This window comes from Dendrobates tinctorius, unplaced genomic scaffold (assembly GCF_039654945.1).
Source record: "Dendrobates tinctorius isolate UK_male_01 unplaced genomic scaffold, ASM3965494v1 ptg000040l, whole genome shotgun sequence".
NCBI classification, from domain to species: Eukaryota; Metazoa; Chordata; class Amphibia; order Anura; family Dendrobatidae; genus Dendrobates; species Dendrobates tinctorius.
This window is the reverse complement of record NW_027361708.1, coordinates 29,156,027-29,178,498: the sequence shown is the minus strand read 5'-3', so window position 1 is coordinate 29,178,498 and position 22,472 is coordinate 29,156,027. Positions and strand designations below refer to the sequence as shown.

Below are 22,472 nucleotides of genomic sequence, written 5' to 3'. Positions count from 1 at the left end.
GTGTGGGAGGAACCCGGAGGAAACACACGCAAACACGGGGAGAACATATAAACTCCTTGCAGATAAAGTTCTTGGTGGGACTTGAACCCAGGAATCACCAATATGGCGGAGTGGGACTGGAATGCTAAAGGCAGCGGTGGTTGAGTATAAGGCCATGTTCACACTATCACTATTCGGTCAGTTTTTTACCTCAGTATTTGTAAGCCAAGACCAGGAGTGGAACAATTAGAGGAAAAGTATAATAGAAACACGTCACCACTTCTGGATCACTTACTCCTGGTTTTGACTTACACATACTGAGGTAAAATACTGACCAAATACTGAATGTGTGAACGCGGCCTAATACTAGGGGCAGGGAACATAAAATAGCAACACCACTCCTGTGCTGACATAAAATAAAATGCTGAAGTGGTGCTTTAATAAAACAGAAAAACTCGCCCGAGCTAGATTATTGGCAAATGCTAAACTCTGAGAGACGCAGCTTAGTGTCTCATGTGCACTGTAACCTGGGGTGGTGCGGTATCTATTCAAGAATTAATGCAAACACAATGCCATGGATTTGACATATGAGCACTGAAAAGCAGCAGGGAGAAGCCATGGAAATTAGGGAATGAAGTAAAAGGAAGTTGGAGTTTTCTCTGCCTCTTCCTCCCCCTGCTCATGAATAGAGGAGGGGGATGTCAGGACAGGAGGAGGCCGCTCACTCATCAGTAAACACACTGGTCACAAAGTTTCCAAAGTCTATGTGTATCTGAAGGCTGTATTGATATGACGGAATACTAGCATTCCCTGCGAAGAGGCCGATGTGCGAACCGCGAGCCGCATCTCTCTCATCCTCCCGCTGCGAGAGCCCATTGGACAGGATGGCTGGGATTTCTGCGATCCTCCTCCTCATTATAGCCTGCTGCTGCTGCCTTACATTGGGTAAGCTGCGTACATTGCTTTCAGATGTTTTGGACATAGTTATGACTAGCAATATTCAGAGCTGAAACTTTATAATGTGCATTCCATGTGTCAGTGCAGCCTATAACTTGTGCTCAGCACACAATGTGTTCTCCTATGTGGGTTTCTGTGCATCATCTCTTAATCGTTGATTTCAGGTTCTTTCATTCAGTCTCATCACAAGTGTATAACATCCAGCCCCCGGCCATGCCGGCAGCCTTTACTGATATGTGTGAAACAATTGCTCATTCTAAAAAGCTCACTGATACCAGTGTGTATAGGAAACATCAGCTTGTGAAATGTCTATATATTCCGTGATCACCTGTGAGGGGTGTTATTGTGGAAGCATTTAGGAATAAGAGCAAACCACGGAAAGTTACGCAGCGGGGTCACTGAGTGCTGAGGAGCAGTTAGAGAGCGGAGTCACTGAGTGCTGAGGAGCAGTTAGAGAGCGGGGTAACTGAGTGCTGAGGAGCAGTTAGAGAGCGGAGTCACTGCTGAGGAGCAGTTAGAGAGCGGGGTCACTGAGTGCTGAGGAGCAGTTAGAGAGCGGAGTCACTGAGTGCTGAGGAGCAGTTAGAGAGCGGGTCACTGAGTGCTGAGGAGCAGTTAGAGAGCGGAGTCACTGAGTGCTGAGGAGCAGTTAGAGAGCGGGGTCACTGAGTGCTGAGGAGCAGTTAGAGAGCGGAGTCACTGAGTGCTGAGGAGCAGTTAGAGAGCGGGGTCACTGAGTGCTGAGGAGCAGTTAGAGAGTGGGGTCACTGAGTGCTGAGGAGCAGTTAGAGAGCAGGGTCACTAAGTTCGGAGGAGCAGTTACAGAGTGGGGTCACTGAGTGCTGAGGAGCAGTTAGAGAGCGGGGTCACTGAGTGCTGAGGAGCAGTTAGAGAGCGGGGTCACTGAGTGCTGAGGAGCAGTTAGAGAGCGGAGTCACTGAGTGCTGAGGAGCAGTTAGAGAGCGGGGTCACTGAGTGCTGAGGAGCAGTTAGAGAGCGGGGTCACTGAGTGCTGAGGAGCAGTTAGAGAGCGGAGTCACTGAGTGCTGAGGAGCAGTTAGAGAGCGGGGTCACTGAGTGCTGAGGAGCAGTTAGAGAGCGGGGTCACTGAGTGCTGAGGAGCAGTTACAGAGTGGGGTCACTGAGTGCTGAGGAGCAGTTAGAGAGCGGGGTCACAGAGTTTTGAGGAGCAGTTACAGAACGGGGTCACTGAGTCCTGAGGAGCAGTTACAGAGTGGGGTCACTGAGTGTTGAGGAGCAGTTATAGAGTGGGGTCACTGAGTGTTGAGGAGAAGTTATAGAGTGGGGTCACTGAGTGCTGAGGAGCAGTTAGAGAGCGGAGTCACTGAGTGCTGAGGAGCAGTTAGAGAGTGGGGTCACTGAGTGCTGAGGAGCAGTTAGAGAGCGGGGTCACTGAGTGCTGAGGAGCAGTTAGAGAGCGGGGTCACTGAGTGCTGAGGAGCAGTTAGAGAGTGGGGTCACTGAGTGCTGAGGAGCAGTTAGAGAGCGGGGTCACTGAGTGCTGAGGAGCAGTTAGAGAGCGGAGTCACTGAGTGCTGAGGAGCAGTTAGAGAGCGGGGTCACTGAGTGCTGAGGAGCAGTTAGAGAGCGGAGTCACTGAGTGCTGAGGAGCAGTCACAGAGTGGGGTCACTGAGTGCTGAGGAGCAGTTAGAGAGCGGGGTCACTGAGTGCTGAGGAGCAGTTAGAGAGCGGGATCACTGAGTGCTGAGGAGCAGTTAGAGAGCGGAGTCACTGAGTGCTGAGGAGCAGTTAGAGAGCGGGGTCACTGAGTGCTGAGGAGCAGTTAGAGAGCGGGGTCACTGAGTGCTGAGGAGCAGTTACAGAGTGGGGTCACTGAGTGCTGAGGAGCAGTTAGAGAGCGGGGTCACTGAGTGCCTAGGAGCAGTTACAGAACGGGGTCCACTGAGTGCTGAGGAGCAGTTACTGAGAGGGGTCACCGAGCTCTCAGGAGCAGTTACTGAGAGGGGTCACAGAGTTTTGAGCAGCAGTTACAGAAAGGGGTCACTGAGTCCTGAGGAGCAGTTACAAAGCGGGGCCACTAAGTTCGATGGAGCAGTTACAGAGTGGGGCCACTAAGTTCGATGGAGCAGTTACAGAGCGGGGTCACTGAGTGCTGAGGAGCATTTACAGAGCGGGGTCACTAAGTTCGATGGAGCAGTTACAGAGCGGGGTCACTGAGTGCTGAAGAGTAGAGAGCAGAAAAGCCACCAACGCTCCTCTGGCTCCATAACTGCAGAGTCTAATCCTCCTCTGGTACTTGAATAAGAACAAAAACTGTGTGCCAGGAACTTCATGTCATGGGTTTCTAGGGCCATAAAGCTGCAGTCTAACATGACTGAGCACAATGCCAAGCATCAGATGAGTGGTGTAAAGCCACCATCACTGGATTCTGGAAAAGTTGGAGGGTGTTCTGTGCAGTGACGGATCACACTTCACTGTCTGGCAGACTAATGGACAAATCTGGGTTTAATGAATTCTGGGTGAACGTTACCTGCTTGACTGCCTTGTGCCAAATGTGAAGTTTTGTAGAAGAGAGATATTCAAGTCCCCTTCAGACTGATAAGTTCTTTCCACGAGATACCGTTTATGACTGTTCATACCGTTTGCCTATCTGATAACCTGTTTCACTTTTCCAATACTCACTCTGTTATATTACCAGTTTACATCGCTGTAAATAAACCTCCCTTTAACTGTTGGTCCGTCTGTTCCATGGTGACATACTCAGCACCTGCACTTTATTACAATGACAGGCACGGGGGTCTTCTGTGTGGAACAGTATGGGGCCTCTATGGAAAAAAATCCACTTTAATACACAATGTGATGGCAAATTCCTGGTAAGAAACAATTCGGATAGGACAAAAGTCTCTCCGGTTGCTCACAGAGAATATGGTTCCAAACTACGCCACATGATCCTGGAAGATGACACAACTTTTTCATAAAGAACACCTGTGCAAAAACTTCTGCATGCCTCTAAATGAAATGACATCTATCGATCTATTCACAGATGGTGGATTTGTTTGAAAAATATCAGTTCCATTCATCCGAATGGGGTTTATTTTCGTTTGTGTTTTTTTGGGGCATAGGTTTCTGTTAACCCAAGATATGTGAATAGGACAATAGCAGATTTTTTTGCATTCTATTAAATCCATGCTCTGGGCTTTGTGCATGCTGAACCAACAGCCCTGTCGGATGAGCTGTGCAATTCTCTGTGAAAGTTTTGAGTGATCGGTTGGGGGGTCTCAGGACTCAGACCATGACCAATCTGCTTGTAACTGTAAGCATAATTTAACCCCGTCACTTCCCAAGCCAGTTATCACCTTCATGACCAGGCCAAATTTTACAATTCTGATTATCAATCTTTGTGAAACTTTAGTGTGGTAACTATTGTAATAAATATTTCACTTTTTGCATTCACCCATGAGTGCTGCAGTTTTTCCCTACATAGGCTGGAGACAATGTGTGTGTGTTTACTTATCCGCTTAGTAATGAGGGTGTCCGGCTGACACCTTTTCATTACTAAGCCTAGGGCTAGGTGTCAGTGACAGCTGCTGACACCAAATCCTAATCCCAGGATGATTTAGTGAATCCTGCTTTGAGCAGGGGGTTGGACCAGATGGCCCAGGAGGTCCCTTCCAACTCTACCATTCTATGATTCATTATTCTGATGCTACTGCATCAGCAAGAAAAAGGTGGTGTTGAACCAAGCAATTACATCACAAGTCTTTTTTTTAAATATCTTTATTTAGCTCCAAAAAACCTTCATTGCTGTACACAAACGCATGCGTTTTTCCTGCCAAGAGATGCAGAAACCTTACAGAAATTTCTGCAAGCAAATACTCAACGTGCGCACATAGCCTAATTGAAAAATGGAACTCCTCAGTTTGTTGTAAACATTTCTCAGTGCACCAATACCCTTCATGTCCCGTATATTTGGACTATGAGACACACTTTTTTCCTCCAAAAATGTGGGGGAAAATGGTGGGTGCGTATTAATTATAGTCCCGATGTACCAGCTCTGGCTGTGGTGGGGAGGTGGGGGAGCGGCATTGACGGAGCAGCGGGTCACAGGAGGCTGGAGCCGGCAGCTGTGGCTAACTCCTGTTGCCGCTGCTAAAGAGAAATGAATATTCACTGCATTCCATGCCCATGGCCACATCTTTATAATTGGGGCCATGCATACCAGGATGGGGGTGGGGGTCAATTATAAGGATGGGACCAAGCATACCAGGAAGAGATGGGGGCCCTGCATACCAGGATAAGGATGGGGGCCATACATCTCAGGGCAAGATTGGAGCCCTGCATACCAGGATAGGGATGGGGCAATGCATACTAGGATGAGATGGGGGATCTGCACACCAGAATAGGGATGGCGCCATGCATGCTAGTATAGGGATGAGGGCGATCATTCCTACCAGGATAGGGATGAGGGGGCATGCATACTAGGATAGGGATGAGGGATCCATGCACACAAGATACGGATGAGAGGGCCATGCATACTAGGGTAGGGATGAGGGGCCCTGTGTGTCAGGATGTTGATGAGGGGACCATATACAGTATACCAGAATAGGGTGCATTAAGTACAGAATTTACCACATTTTTTACTTCAATTTTTTTTCCTAATTTCCTCCTCTAAAACCTAGGTGTGTCTTATAGCCCCAAAAATACGGTAATCTGGAAATACTTTTCAGGCACAATGCAAAGCTTAGAAGGGAAGGAGCACCATAATATAATAAAAATTTTACTGTTATGATTTGTGGGTGCCACAACCCACTGGGAGAAGAGCCACTGAGGTGCCAAAACAGCAGAGCCCCCTCATAAGTTACCCCATTTTACAAACTACACCTCTCAATGAATTCATCTAAGATCTCAGTAATCATTTTGACAAAACAAATGTGTCACATAATGTTATACCATTGGGTAATGAAGAGAAAATAATTACATTATTATTACCATAATGGGTAAAAATGACACCAAAATTTGTCCCACAATTTCTGCTGAACATGGGAATGGCAATACTCCATGTGTGGCTGTATAGTACTGCTTAGCCATATGGCGAGACTTGGAGGGACAGAGCTCTATGTTACAACCCTGCTGGCATCACTGCCTTACCTCCCATCCCCCACACACCAACTTACTCAATGCTGTGACTTCTGTCTGCTGCCAGCTCCATGCCTCTTGCTTCCTGCCTGCTCTCTGCATGCTTCCTGGCTGTGTGCATAGGGGGGCGGCGCCAGAACTCTTATGGAATCAGGGTGCACCAAAAAGTGTAACAACCACACATGGTTAAATAACCATGTATCTGGCTGGATTACTACAGCCTATCATCAATTATCACATAGTCCCATAGAAAAACCTATGATCAAAAGGCAAAAATATTATAAAAAATATAAATTTTATTAGAGCAACATTGTTAAAATCATACTGCCAAACATAAGCAGATAGGATAATACCAGATACTCGTCACTCATAAAACTCATATGACGTGCCGGATCCAGGGATGGCTGCTACCATCACAATAATCCACAATTAGAAAAGGTGTATGACAAGTAGGCTACCACAAATGGTTACACCACGAGGCCTGAATAAATAATACACTTAATGTATCCTATGGGCTTAAAAAAAATATATCTTATGCAAATTCCTCTATAAACTGCTAATCATAATAATACAGAGTAATTATCACCTCCTATGCAGCCTCAGATTTATTAATTCAGTACATAACTGGCCCTAAGTATCATCACCTCCCAGGTGACCTGCCTATAACATGTGGGTAGAACAATTACCCTATTTGTCATTTTATCTCACATAGTGGCTACCCTTCATGTTAAACGCAGGAAAAAGCACCACTGGTAAAATCACCCATCCTATTACCCAGTATTACAATAGCCCACACATAGCATAGTGTACAATAAATGGAAAATTTACCTAGTGGGTACTGGGATGCAGGGTGCTGCTGCTTCCTAGATCAGAGCATCCGCCCCGACGCGCGTTTCGGACTCCTTTCTCCTAGGTAAATTCTCCAGGAGGCAGAATATCCTGGTCCCTGTGTCTTTGTTCCTGTACCTTGTCTTGTGCCATTACCTTGTCTGAACTCTGTCCTACCTCTGTCTCCTTGTCTGTGGCTTCTTTCCCTGCTGTGTCTTTCCTTGTGTCCTCTCTGTCTGCTTGTACTCTGTACTCTTGCGGCTCTGCCTCTGCTCTGCACTCTTGCGGCTCTGCCTCTTCTCCGCACTCTTGCGGCTCTGCCTCTTCTCCGCAGTCTTGCGGCTCTGCCTCTTCTCCGCACTCTTGCGGCTCTGCCTCTGTTCCGCACTCTTGCGGCTCTGCCTCTGTTCCGCACTCTTGCGGCTCTGCCTCTGTTCCGCACTATTGCAGATCTGCCTCTTCTCCGCACTCTTGCAGCTCTGCCTCTTCTCCGCACTGTTGCAGCTCTGCCTCTGCTCCGCACTCTTGCAGCTCTGCCTCTGCTCCGCATTCTTGCAGCTCTGCCTCTGCTCCGCATTCTTGCAGCTCTGCCTCTGCTCCGCATGCTTGCGGCTCTGCCTCTGCTCCATACTCTTGTGGCTCTCCCTGTGCTCCACACTCTTGCCACTCTCCCTGTGCTCCGCACTCTTTCGGCTCTCCCTGTGCTCCGCACTCTTGCGGCTCTGCCTGCTCTGTACTCTTGCGGCTCCGCCTGTGCTTCGTACACTTGCGGTTCCGCTCTGTTCTGATTCTGCTGCTGCAGAACCTCTTGCCGCTCTACAGCCCTTCTCCGAAGCCTTGCGGTTCTCCTCCTGTGTGAACAGGTCCAAACCTCTTCCTTCATACTCCATTTCTTCCTGCCAGTACCAGTACCTGCACCTGCTGTGTGAACAGGTCTCTCTACCTGTTCCTCCATACACCATTCCTTCCTGTCAGTACCATTACCTGCTATTGATATCGATATATTAATCTATCCCTTTCCCCCTGCTCTATAACATGGTGACTGCAGATTGGACTGCATTTTCATTGTGACATGTTTTGTACAAATTAGAACATGCCATGGATTATTTCAGTTTTGAGGATGAGGCCTAAGGAACCACAAAAAAGTTTTGTGGGTATTGTTCCACTGTTAAGTGTTGCATTACCACATACAGGAAAATGTTCTATTTTTGCCTTTCTTAGTATCTGCGTTCTTAGGGACTAAAGTGAATCCATAATCTGCCAAAATACAAATTTGTCTCATTTGCTTGAAATCAGCCAGGGAATTTGATTCACATAGAATAAATTTGATTTGAATCCGGGTGAGAATATACCGTGTGCAGCCGGTCCAATTCCACAGGGAGTCAAAGGGGAAGAGGCCCATGTCAAATTCGCTGGAGGGCATTACAGATAAACTATTATGCAAATAAGATGAAAATGTATAAAATAGCCCAGTAAATCACAACTTAAGGGCCCGGTTTAATGGTGCAAATATGTAGAGCCTAATCGAGAAGGGGGAGGACTTGGTGGGCGCAAAGATGAAGAGCCTGTCTGGAAAGGAATGCATGTTAGTTGAGTAACAATAGAAGCTAAGTGAATTTATTTGTGGTTTACTTGCTGAAAAATGCTGGTGTGTTATAAAGGGCTCTTTCACACGTCTTTATTTTTCCGGTACCAAAAAAACGGTACCTGAGATATCAGTTTCTGTGTACGTGTGTGTAATACTTGTGGCATATGTGTGGACCAAGGAAGCAGCGGTACTGTTTGCACTGCTCCCCAGCGTTGGGTGCTGAAGACAGCTCTCATCATTCTCCCCTGCTCGCACTGCGATCAGCACTAGGAGGGGAGAATGTTAAAAGTTGTATTCAACTGATAACATCTAGAGCAGGTGGCGGCTGATGGGAGTATTCATCAGCTGCTACCTGCGCTATAAATAAATGAATAAATCGACGTGGGTTCCCCTGTATTTTTGATAACCAGCCAGGTAAAATTGACAGCTGCGGGCTGCAAGCTTCAGCAAGTCTGGTTATCAAGAATAGAGGGGTCCTTACGCTGTTTTTTTTTACTTAAATAATTAAAAAGAAAAAACAGCCCTTATTTTTGACAACCAGCCTTGCTAAAGGAGACAGCTGAGGGCTGGTATTCTCAGGCTGATAAGGGGCGATGGATATTGCCCCCTCAACCTAAAAATAGCAGCCCGCAGCTGCCCAGAAAAGGCACATCTATTAGGTACGCCAATTCTGGCATTTTGCCCGATTCTTCCTACTGCCCTGTGGCGGTGGCAAGCTCATAATTGTGGGATTGATGTCACCTTTATTTTGTCTGGTGACATGAATTCTATGGATTAGTAATGGAGAGGGAGGCAACCTATCCATTACTAATCCTATAGTTGTATTGCAAATAAACACATAGAAAGTATAAAGTGTTATATATACGCAGATATGGACTGGGACTGAAATTCAGCCCTGGCATTTGAAATCACACAGGCCCATACTGTCCCCATCCCCATACACTAGATAGGATAACTAAACAGTCCCTTCTGGCATTTGCTTGTAGACAGTTGTGGTAACTGAGGCCTATTATTCTTATTATTTCTATGGTGTTGTCATCCTTCTTTAAATCTGGAAATAACACAATTCATTACTGTGCCGACACAGACCACCCTCTTACACAGACTGCAGGGGGAGCCCAGAGGGAGCTCAATATCACACAGGATAGGATTAGATGCACGGCTCAGCAGACAGTATTACACAGGATAGGTTTAGATACACGGCCCAGCAGACAGTATCACTCAGGATAGGATTAGATACGCAGCTCAGCAGACAGTATCACTCATGATAGGGTTAGATACACAGCTCAGCAGTCAGTATCACACAGGATTGGATTACATACACGGCTCAGCAGTCAGTATCACACAGGATAAGATTAGATACACGGCTCAACACACAGTATCACACAGGACAGGATTAGATACACAGCTCAGCAGTCAAGCAGTCAATATCACACAATAGGATTACATACATGGCTCAGCAGTCGGTATCACACAGGATAGGATTAGATACAAGGCCTAGCAGACATTAACACACAAGATAGGATTAGATACATGGCTCAGCAGACAGTATCACACAGGATAGGATTAGATACAAGGCTCAGCAGTCAGTATCACACAGTATAGAATTAGACACATGGCTCAGCAGACAGTAACACACAGGATAGGATTAGATACTGGCTCAGCATGTTGAGGTAGGGCTAAATTAACCCTTCACGGTTGATCCAGTGATTTCCAAATTAGTTCACAGGATGTTGCTAGCAACTGAGAATAACAACACGGAGATGTGTCTCTGTATGGGAGGATCCAGGCAGATCACTAAGCCCCTTTATTTTAGTCACATCTTTTATAATCTTTTGCTTAATTATGCAAGGTTCTAAACTTCCAATAGAATTGTAATACATTTAAGCCAATAGTATTGCAAGAAAATCGGAATATGTCCCTAGCTGCGAGACGTAGACTATAGAAAAATAGCACATTCTTTTACGGTCTCATCTCATATCTCCTATCTTGTACAAGCTGGAACAGTCTGGTTTCATAACAGCCGTGAACTTTCATCTAGGTAAGTTACAAAATTTAACTCGTAAACAACAAAATGGCGTCGCAAGCACAAAAATGGATCCCGGAGAACAAGATGTCCCGTACATCTGAATACTGTACTTCACAATTCCCCCCTAGATAAATTTTGATAACACATATGCAGCATCAGAGGTGCTATCCCAAGCTAACAGCTTGAGGGGTACTGGTCTTCACATGACTGATGCCGTGTTATCAGTCATGGCTGTCGCGGCGCACCCATCCCCCTTGTATACTACAGTTCACGAATAACAATTTTTGATGACGGTGGTGGAGAACTTTTGTAAGTAGCCATGTGCTTGGCTTCAACATCTTCATCAAGTAGCCTTTTAAGATTGGCGCAGAGAAGAGCAGGGGCAATGACACCTTTGGTATCATCATTAGCTGGCTTAGTGCAGAATTTCCTAATACATACAGAAATACACCAAAGAACAAGTTTTAGTATCACATATACAACAAGAATACAGGCAGCATTGAGCAACAAGCTTTGTAAGATCCCAGCTATCCATCCCCCAATTCCCTTAAACCAATTGGCTGGATTGAGAAAGGAGAAGGTGTCTGACCACCAACTGTCCTTAGTACGATCGTTGTCTTTATTGTATTGATCTCTGAGTCTTTGAATATCTTCTAACTTTAACTTCTACCAATAATAATATGGAAAATGCTGAAAACCAAAACATTATGCCCCCTTTATTTGCTATTGGCTTGTTGGGTGATGAGGAGAACTTGATAGGGACCGTCATACAAGGGTTCTAGTCCGTGCTTCTTGACATGCCTCTTCACAATTACCAAATCATCAGGCTTCAGGTTATAACAAGTGTCGGTTTCTGCTGAATCTGAAAAAGAAAAGGAAACTAGAGCATGGATGTTAGTAAAAAATTTTGCTAAGCTGAATAACACATTGAACAGCACGGTCAGTTTCTTCTGATAACTGCTGAGGCTGGAAATTTGCAACTGGGGCCTAGCACCAAACAATATCTCACATGGGGACAGGCCATATTTTGCAATAGGGGTAGTATGAAGGTGGTATAATACAATGGGTAGGAGCTCTGGCCATGGAGCCGTAGTCTCCTGCATCATTTTGGTCAATTGTCCCCTCAGTGTGCCGTTCAGCCTCTCAACTTCCCCACTGGATTGTGGGTGGTACGGAGTATGGAGGGCTACAGTGAATCCAAGCACTGTCAGAACTTCTTCGTACACATGATAAGAAAAGGCCGGGCCTTGATCACTTTCAACAACTTCTAGAACCCTATATCTGCATATAATTTCCATCACCAGTTTCTTCGCTGTGGTTTTTGCAGTCATGTTGGTAACTGGAAATGCTTCCGGCCAACTGGAGAACCGGGGCCCAGTAGAATTTTTGCAAAAGTGCGAGGACCTGATTCTTTTCTCGATGTGTAGGTCCATGTGTCCATATGGCAATAGCAGGGTACATCCGCTTAGGGAGACACACAAGTTGGTCCTTTTTCCAGAGACCATTATCCATTCGTGCCCCATCAGTCTTCCATTGCTTCACCTCTTCCTTTGGAGACATTCTCTGCATCGTCATTAAGCGGTCTCGTGGGGTCCAACAGAAAACTTCAGTCTGTTGTAGATCATCAGGTTCTTGTAGGGTCAGTGCTTCTTGTAACTGTTTACGCTGAGAGCGTGTGGTCACCATAGTTGGTATGGTTGGTTCAACGGGTAAAAGAGCGGCGGCTTTTGCTTGCATATCCGCAAATACGTTTCCAACAGTCTGTTCCTAGGACCGTGCGCCTTAACTTTGATAATAGCCACCTGAGTAGGTAATTTGATCGAGTCCATGAGGGTTTTAACAACTTCATCATTTTTCACTGGGGTTCCGTCAGTAGTAATTACCCCTCAATTGGCCCATAGAATAGTCTTTAGAATGTGGGAGGAAACCGGAGTACCCGGAGGAAACCCACGCAAACACGGGGAGAACATACAAACTCCTTGCAGATGTTGTCCTTGGTGGGATTCGAACCTGGGACCCCAGCGCTGCAAGGCTGCAGCGCTAACCACTGAGCCACCGTGCCGCCCTGGTTTGTGAACCCCATCTGGGACAGTGCCAATAATGTCTGTGGAATAGTGGAATTAATGGCACTATATACAGTAAATGAGTAAAATAAATAATGCACCCCCATAGGCAGACATTATAGGCAGATTCCATAGTATAATGCACCCCCATAAGCAGTTTCTTATATAATGAACCCTCCATAGGCAGACACTATAGTATAATGCACTCTCCATAGGCAGACTCTATATTGTATGATGCCCCCCATAGGCATACTCTACAGCAGGGGTCCCCAACCGCCGGTCCGCGGCCCAGCACTGGGCCGCTGCAGTGCCCTTGCCGGTCCACGGACACAAGGGGAGCCAGGGGCGGTGCAGCAGATGATTCTCCTAGCCGCTGTCAGTGGCGTAGCGTGGGGGGCGGTCTGCCCCAGGCGGCACGTGTGTGGGGGCGGCGCGCAGCAATTCCTAGATTGCCCTCATGTGTAGCGGCGGCCAGGGAGTGATCCAAGCAGCTCCGCTGCCTGCAAGAGGGAATAGCAGGAGCGGAGCTGCAAGGATCCGTCCAGCTTCCTGCCCGCCGCCCGCTCTTCCTGTCTCTGACTGACACAGAGAGGAGCGCGCCGCTGAATGACGTCATCATTCAGCGGCCACTGCTATGTCAGAGCGAGGAAGCGCGGGCAATGCTGCGGACTGGTGAGAGGAGAGAGGTGGTGTCTGTGTGTGTATATATAATGTGTGTATGTCTGTCTGTGTGTGTATATGTATGTCTGTGTGTGTGTATGTATGTCTGTGTGTATGTATGTATGTGTGTTTGTCTGTGTTTGTGTAGGTTAGCCTGGCCCTGGACGAGATGGGGACATGAGGAGAAGACCATGATGGGGAGAGAAGGCCATGATGCCTGGGGTGATGGGAGAAGGCCATGAGGGGGTGATGGGAGAAGGTCATGAGGGGGTAATGGGAGAAGGCCATGATGGGGGTGATGGAGAGAAGGCCTTGATGGGATCATGGGAGTGATGGGGAGAAGGCAATGATGGGAGTGATGGAGAGATGGCAGTGATGAGGTGATGGAGAAGGCAATGGTGGGGAGAAGGGAGTGATGGGGTGAAGGCAATGATGGGGTGATGGAGCAGGCAAGGATGGGGGTGATGGACCAGGCAATGATGGGAGTGATGGGGAGAAGGCAATGATGGGAGTGATGGGGTGATGGAGCAGGCAATGATGGGAGTGATGGGGAGAAGGCAGTGATGGGGTGATGGAGCAGGCAGTGATGGGAGTGATGGGGTGACGGAGCAGGCAATGATGGGTGCTCTTTGGATGCTTCCGGATTATCAGCGACCAAAGGGGCAACAAATTTTTCGACCGCCCTGGGCGCCACAAACAGTTGCTACGCCACTGGCTGCGGTCCCTGTCGGGGGCGGCTTCATCCAGCGCTGAGCGGTCACGTGCTACCGCTCATTTAAGGTCATGAATATTGGCGCCACTTATCTCCCATAGGCGTGGCATCCATATTCATGGACCTTAATGAGCGGTAGCACGTGACCGCTCCGCACAGGAAGAAGCTGAAGTGCCGCGAGATGCATGGACGTGCAGCGACGGGAACGAAGTTCAGCGACAGCGACGTGAGGGGTAAGTATGATGGGGGAGGATGGGGGAGCCAAGCGGAGCCATATATACATGGGATGGAGAGTGGGAGCGGAGCCATAAATAAGGGAGGGAGAGTGGGCGCAGAGCCATAAATACATGGGATGGAGAGTGGGAGCGGAGCCATAAATAAGGGAGAGAGAGTGGGAGCGGAGCCATAAATACATGGGATGGAGAGTGGGAGCGGAGCCATAAATACATGGGATGGAGAGTGGGAGTGGAGTCATAAATAAGGGAGGGAGAGTGGGAGCAGAGCCATAAATACATGGGATGGAGAGTGGGAGCGGAGCCATAAATAAGGGAGGGAGAGTGGGAGCGGAGCCATAAATACATGGGATGGAGAGTGGGAGCGGAGCCATAAATACATGGGATGGAGAGTGGGAGTGGAGTCATAAATAAGGGAGGGAGAGTGGGAGCGGAGCCATAAATACATGTGATGGAGAGTGGGAGCGGAGCCATAAATAAGGGAGGGAGAGTGGGAGCGGAGCCATAAATACATGGGAGGGAGAGTGGGAGCGGAACCATAAATAAGGGAGGGAGAGTGGGAGCAGAGCCATAAATACATGGGATGGAGAGTGGGAGCGGAGCCATAAATACATGAGATGGAGAGTGGGAGCGGAGTCATAAATAAGGGAGGGAGAGTGGGAGCGGAGCCATAAATACATGAGATGGAGAGTGGGAGCGGAGTCATAAATAAGGGAGGGAGAGTGGGAGCGGAGCCATAAATACATGCGAGGGAGAGTGGGAGCGGAGCCATAAATACATGAGATGGAGAGTGGGAGCGGAGTCATAAATAAGGGAGGGAGAGTGGGAGCGGAGCCATAAATATATGGGATGGAGAGTGGGAGCGGAGCCATAAATAAGGGAGGGAGAGTGGGAGCGGAGCCATAAATACATGGGAGGGAGAGTGGGAGCGGAGCCATAAATACATGGGAGGGAGAGTGGGAGCAGAGCCATAAATACATGAGATGGAGAGTGGGAGCGGAGTCATAAATAAGGGAGGGAGAGTGGGAGCGGAGCCATAAATACATGGGAGGGAGAGTGGGAGCGGAGCCATAAATACATGAGATGGAGAGTGGGAGCGGAGTCATAAATAAGGGAGGGAGAGTGGGAGCGGAGCCATAAATATATGGGATGGAGAGTGGGAGCGGAGTCATAAATAAGGGAGGGAGAGTGGGAGCAGAGCCATAAATACATGGGATGGAGAGTGGGAGCGGAGCCATAAATAAGGGAGGGAGAGTGGGAGCGGAGCCATAAATACATGGGATGGAGAGTGGGAGCGGAGCCATAAATACATGGGATGGAGAGTGGGAGTGGAGTCATAAATAAGGGAGGGAGAGTGGGAGCGGAGCCATAAATACATGTGATGGAGAGTGGGAGCGGAGCCATAAATAAGGGAGGGAGAGTGGGAGCGGAGCCATAAATACATGGGAGGGAGAGTGGGAGCGGAACCATAAATAAGGGAGGGAGAGTGGGAGCAGAGCCATAAATACATGGGATGGAGAGTGGGAGCGGAGCCATAAATACATGAGATGGAGAGTGGGAGCGGAGTCATAAATAAGGGAGGGAGAGTGGGAGCGGAGCCATAAATACATGAGATGGAGAGTGGGAGCGGAGTCATAAATAAGGGAGGGAGAGTGGGAGCGGAGCCATAAATACATGCGAGGGAGAGTGGGAGCGGAGCCATAAATACATGAGATGGAGAGTGGGAGCGGAGTCATAAATAAGGGAGGGAGAGTGGGAGCGGAGCCATAAATATATGGGATGGAGAGTGGGAGCGGAGCCATAAATAAGGGAGGGAGAGTGGGAGCGGAGCCATAAATACATGGGAGGGAGAGTGGGAGCGGAGCCATAAATACATGGGAGGGAGAGTGGGAGCAGAGCCATAAATACATGAGATGGAGAGTGGGAGCGGAGTCATAAATAAGGGAGGGAGAGTGGGAGCGGAGCCATAAATACATGGGAGGGAGAGTGGGAGCGGAGCCATAAATACATGAGATGGAGAGTGGGAGCGGAGTCATAAATAAGGGAGGGAGAGTGGGAGCGGAGCCATAAATATATGGGATGGAGAGTGGGAGCGGAGCCATAAATAAGGGAGGGAGAGTGGGAGCGGAGCCATAAATACATGGGAGGGAGAGTGGGAGCGGAGCCATAAATACATGGGAGGGAGAGTGGGAGCAGAGCCATAAATACATGGGATGGAGAGTGGGAGCTGAGTCATAAATAAGGGAGGGAGAGTGGGAGCAGAGCCATAAATACAAGGGATGGAGAGTAGGAGTGGAGCCATGTATACAGGATGGGAGAGTGGAGCCATGTATACAGGATGGGAGAGTGGGAGCGGAGCCATGTATACAGGATGGGAGGGTGGGAGCGGAGCCATGTATACAAGGATGGGAGCATGTGAGCAGAGCCATGTATACAAGGATGGGACAGGGGAGCCATGCAAACAACAGGGGGAGCCACACAGAGCTGGACAGGATGGGGGGGAACCACACATACATTTTCTGATGATTAGAAAATAATCAGCATGTACAGTACTCCAGTACAATTTTTTCTAAGTGCTCAATGCTCCATTTCCTTGTAGGTTCCAATCATCTTTAGCAGTGACGGTCATCAGTAGAAGTAGCCCAGTGCTCCCACTGAAACAGAGAATCAAGCCAGGTGCTCCCACTCATTCAAAACCTATGGTAAGTTGAGTCACATTATAAATATGCACTGCTAAACTACAACCGTGTCCAAAGCCCCGCCCCTGCCACACCTCCATCCCCGCCCTGCCGGGCCATGGAAGAATGGTCTTGCTTGAAACCGGTCCCTGGTGCAAAAAAGGTTGGGGACCACTGCTCTACAGTATAATGCACCTCCATAGACAGATTCCATTGTACAATACAGCCTATAGTATAATGCACTCACCATAGGCAGACTCTATATTGTATAATGCCCCCACAGGCATACTCTATAGTATAATGCAACCCCCCATAGGCAGACTCTACAGTATAATCCAGCCCCCATAGACAGACTCTATAGTTTAATGCATCCCTCATAGGCATCCACTATGGCATAATGCACCCCCATAGGAAGATTCCATAGTATAACGCAGCCTCCATAGGCAGACTCTATAGTATAAAGCAGCCCCCCATAGGCAGACTCTATAATATAATGCAACCCCCCCATAGGCAGATTCCATAGTGAAATGCACCACCCATAAGCAGACTCTATAGTATAATGCATCCCACCATAGGCAGACTCTTTAGTATAATACAACCCCCCATAGGCAGACTCTATAGTATAATGCACTCCCATAAAAATAAATAAATACAATACTCACCTGAGTCACTTCTCCTCCTTGTTCCTCTGCTGCTCCGAGCTCACGCACATATCAGGACAGCGGGTGCCGAGTAGTGATGCCATCGCACCCGCTGTCAGTGTCTGAGTCAAGGACACTGAGAGGGGGTTGATGAGAGAGAGAGTGTAATGCTCCCACTCTCATCAATGCGGACAACTGTATTGGAATCTAGCCGATACAGTTTTACTTGCGATGACGGGAGTGGGGCCATGGCTGGCATCGGACCCCCCAGCCTGCTCAGGGGCCCCATAGCGGCCGGGTGTTAGTGCAGGGAGATCGAGTCTCCCTGCTCTGCTGCAGAATGTACAGTAACTGTACCGGCGTGCTGTGCACATTGATACAGTTTCAGTATTACAGTAGCATAGCTCTGGGTGGTCCGCCCATTAGGTACGCTACTGGCTGGTCTGCATCTACGTGTTAAGGTGTCCAGAGATGGAGACACAGTAAAAGATCAATCAGATACAGTATTGTTGCGTAGTACAAAAGGAATTCCTCAGCTAATAATGGGACAATATAAACAAGAGATGATAGGCACACTGGCTCCACACTCTCACTAAGGCCACAGTCACACATTCTGTATTTGGTCAGTATGTTACATCAGTATTTGTAAGCCAAAATCAGGAGTGGAACAATCAGAGGAAAAGTATAATAGAAACAAGGACAACATCTGCAAGGAATTTGCATGTTCTCCCCGTGTTTGCGTGGGTTTCCTCCGGGCACTCCGGTTTCCTCCCACACTCCAAAGACATACTGATAGGGAATATAGATTGTGAGCCCCATCGGGGACAGTGATGAAAAATGTGTGCAAACTGTAAAGCGCTGCGGAATATGTTAGCGCTATATAAAAATAAAGATTATTATATAAAAATAAAGATTATTATAGAAACACATCACCAGTTCTGTATTTTTCACCCACTCCTGGTTTTGGCTTGCAAATACTGATGTAAAATACTGACCAAATACTGAATGTGTGAATATCGCCTAAGAAAAGAACCCTGTATATAATGTGGTTGTAACGTGGAGAGCAGCTCTATCTGCAGAATTGGAGGAATACAACTAAGCAACAGCACATGTGAAAAAGACTTGGGTATACTAATAGATCACAGACTGAGCATGAGTCAAAAGTGTGATGTGCCAGCAAAAAAGCAAGCACAGTTCTGGATTTACTAAGAGAAGCATAGAGTCTAGATCATGTGAAGTAATTATCCCCCTCTACTCCTCCTTGGTCAGACGAGTAATGGTTACAGGATCTGTGAATTTGTGGCTTGCAAAAAAGAAAGCTAAGAGGAGACTTAATAGCTGTCTACAAATATCTGAAGGGCTGTCACAGTGTAAAGTAATTATCCTTATTCTCATTTGCAGATGTAATGAAACTGAAAGGGAGAAGATGCAGAATAGATATTAGAAAAAAACTTTTTGACAGTGAGACTAGAACACGCTGCCACGAGAAGTGGTGAGTTCTCCTTCAATGGATCTTCAAACAGAGGCTGGACAGACATCTGTCTGAGATGGTTTAGTTAATCCTGCATTGAGCAGGGGGTTGGACCAGATGATCCTGGAGGTTTCTTCCAACTCTACCATTCTATGATGGGCTTAGCGGTCAGTCCCCATGTCTTTGGTACAGCTGTGAGCTAAGCTGGATAGCAGATGTCCTTGGGTACTAAGTGCACATTTTTTTTAAACTTGTTTTGCATGCACTAAACGTGATACTACAATATTATATAGGAGACCAAGATAATGGAATTAATTTATTTAGCATGTTTTCAGATTGAACAGCATACATCTTAAGGCCTCTTTCACACATCAGGTTTTCGGCGTCATGCGCGATCTGGCGCTTTTGACTAAAACCGGATCCGGCGAAATGCAATGCCGGATCCGGTTTCCCCCCCATTGACTTGCATTAGAGCCGGATCGAGCCGGATGGCCATGCGTTTCATCCGATTTTTGCCGGATCCGGCAATGTGACGCGATCCGGCGTCTGGAAAAAACGGCTACTGTAACGTTTTTTGTCTCCGGCGAAAAAGCCGGACACGCCGGATCCGGCGTGTCCGGCTTTTTCATACAATGAAAGCCTATGAGCGCCGCAATGCGCCGGATCCGGCGACAGCCGGATCCGGTTTCTTTGGTCTGAGCATGCTCAGTAGCTCTGCCCACAGGACATATATAAAAGCAAGACAGTGGGACCCTCAGCCACACCCAACATGCCACCCAAGCCAAGAACCAGGAGCAGGAGAAGGCAGCAGACATCTGCAGCAGCAGCACCATCAGCACCACCCCAAATGGAGCAGCATGCTGAACAACGGGAGGGGAGTCCAGCAGCAGATGAGAGACGGTAATTATCAAATCCCCCATTCCTCCAAACTAGGGCTATGGAATATCAAGATATTCATTGGCCCTTTGTTTCTCTTTATTCAACAGCCGCCCAATAGATGCAGCAGCAGCAGCAGCAATGGCAGAAGCAGAAACACCACCCACAGCCATGGAGTCTGGCCATGAGGAAGACAGCACATCTTCTGGGAGCCCTCCCTCGCATCGTCAGCGTTTGACGGTAAGTTTTTATTTCCAAAATCCATCATCTCTGTAATATATGTCTATTCATTGCCTTTTATTTCAAAACAGGAATCACAAGATGAAGAGGAGCTCCCAGAAGAAGAAGGAAGGGGTGGACAGACACTTGGAGTGGGCTCACAATTGGTAAGTTTTTTGCATCAAACGCAGAAACACAACATCACACTACACACAACACATAGAAAACAATGTTCTGCAGACCACACACAGCAAACAAATGCTTACATCCAAAGACATAACATTTTTTGTTTTCTTCTCTAGTCTTCCCAATCTGGTGCTCGGCCAAGAGGTCCTCGCAGTGCATCCCAGGGTCGTCGGCGACAGCAACGCGGCGGTCACCAGCGTGTAAGTATAAATATTTTTGCTTTGTTTTTTTTGCACTTTTTATTTCATTTCTTTTGTGGAGGCTAATTATGTTATTTTTGTCTTTTTCTTTAACAGCCTTCACAGCGTGCTCCCGACTCTGACGGTGAGGATGGAGGGATTGATGTGGACCACCTCATCGATCTCGTCAGAGAAAGGGAGCCGCTCTGGAATATGGCTGACCGCCGCCACGCTGACCTGATCGTTACCCGACGACTCTGGGAGGAAATCTGTTCGCTCCTTGTGAACCGCTGGGAGGACCTCGAAGCTCGGGCCCAGATTAAAGAGCGTAAGTATATACAGTACCGGTTGCTTGATTTAAACCAGTGTTTCCCGAACTCCAGTCCTCGTGGTCCCCACGGATCATGTGTTCAGGATTTCTATTTACTTTGGAAATCCTGAAAACATGACCCCTGGGGACCATGAGGACTGGAGTTTGGGAAACACTGATGTTGTATACTAACCACTTTGTCCTTTCTCGTTTCAGGGGAGAGAATTGTGAAGCGGTGGCGGTCTGTGAGGGATCGTTTCAAGAAGGAGTTCAATAAAGAGATGCGGGCCCCGAGTGGATCTGGAGGACGCAGGAGCAAGTACAAGTACGCACGAGCCCTGTCGTTCCTCCGGGAGACAATGCTCACCAGAAAGTAAATATTACACACCACATGTGACAAATAAATGTTTAGATGTAACTTTTTTTTTTCAGCCAGGACCATACCATGTCACTATTTTAATTGTTTTTTTTTCTCTTTATTCCACAGCACGGTGAGCAGCACTCGGGAGCCTGCACGATTGGACCCTTGTGAGGCGATCCCTGAGGAGACCGGCACCGAGGGACACTTCGACCGCCCCGGTACATCTGCACCTTCCCAGCCTTCCCACACATTCGACCCATCTGTCCCATCCACCAGCACAGGAGCATCGTGGCCGCCTACATTACATGAAGCTGCTGGTGAGGAGATTGCTTTCCCTTTACCCCACCCTTCTGCCACTGCCACCTCTAGTACACCTGTGGGTACTGGGCGGCAGCGGCAGAGGGGTCAGGAAAAGAGTTATGCGCCAGAGTTCTTGCATCTGAATGCATCTTTCCAGAACTGTCTAAAAGTCTTGTCAGAGCAAATCTCCGCAGGCTTTCAGCAGATCAACTCCAGCATTCTGGAGGTGAAGACACTTCTGCAAACCATGCATTCAGAAGCAAGATCTTCGCCAAACCACACCTTTTTCAGGTCTGTTGTGGAGCGCATGGCAACACTATCTCCTACCCAGCAGATGCATGTAATGCATTCATGCCACGGTGCTCTACAGCAGGTTACCTCCCAACCTCCACCTCCCACCACTGTAGTTCCTCCACCTGCACCCCCTCCAGCCACTTTCCATCCTCCCCCTCCTATTACATCTGCACCCCCTCCAGCCACTTTCCATCCTCCCCCTCCTATTACATCTGCACCCCCTCCAGCCACTTTCCATCCTCCCCCTCCTATTACATACCAGCAACCTCCCCAGTACCAGCAACCTCCCCAGTACCAGCAACCTCCCCAGTACCAGACATCTCCCCACTTCCAGCAACCTGCCCCGTATCAAACTCCTTCCCCGTACCAAACTCCTTCCCCGTACCAAACTCCTTCCCCATACAACTTTCCATCAACATCATCTGCTCCTACAGTCCCTGCCCAACCCTCCACTCCACCGCCCACCACCTCTTCTGCCTCCCACATGTCCACCCATTCTGTAGCTTTTTCCACACCATCACCTCTAACTGTTCCTTCCCCACCACGATCCCAGTCCTCTCTCCACACTCCCATTGTCGAAGTGTCCCGCAGCCCCTCCAGCAGTATTTCCACCCCACACTACACAGATTTATGATGTGTTTTGTAATAAAAATGCCCAGTTGGTTTCAAACCTTTATTAAAAAAGTTTTTTTAACTTTAAAAACAGTTTACAAAAAAAAAATATTTTAAATAAAAGTTAAATTATTGTTTACACTGGTTGTCTGTCATTTCTTTCTGCGGCGAAATATG

The 22,472-nt window shown here is 47.9% G+C and overlaps 1 protein-coding gene across 2 annotated transcripts in view; it reads left to right on the top strand.

Annotated features, from left to right (window-relative positions):
• Window positions 1–708: 708 nt before the first annotated feature.
• LOC141088709 (microsomal triglyceride transfer protein-like) overlaps window positions 709–22,472 on the top strand; it is a 181,832-nt gene continuing 160,068 nt past the window's right edge. Inside the window, exon 1 of one of the 2 annotated variants that reach the window (XM_073574883.1) lies at window positions 709–924. In XM_073574883.1, the coding sequence (XP_073430984.1) occupies window positions 804–924 (121 nt within the window). In that variant the 5' untranslated portion in view covers window positions 709–803. Of the gene's footprint in view, window positions 925–18,888; window positions 18,980–22,472 lie in introns of those variants that run through there. The other variant, XM_073574884.1, reaches the window with a different exon arrangement.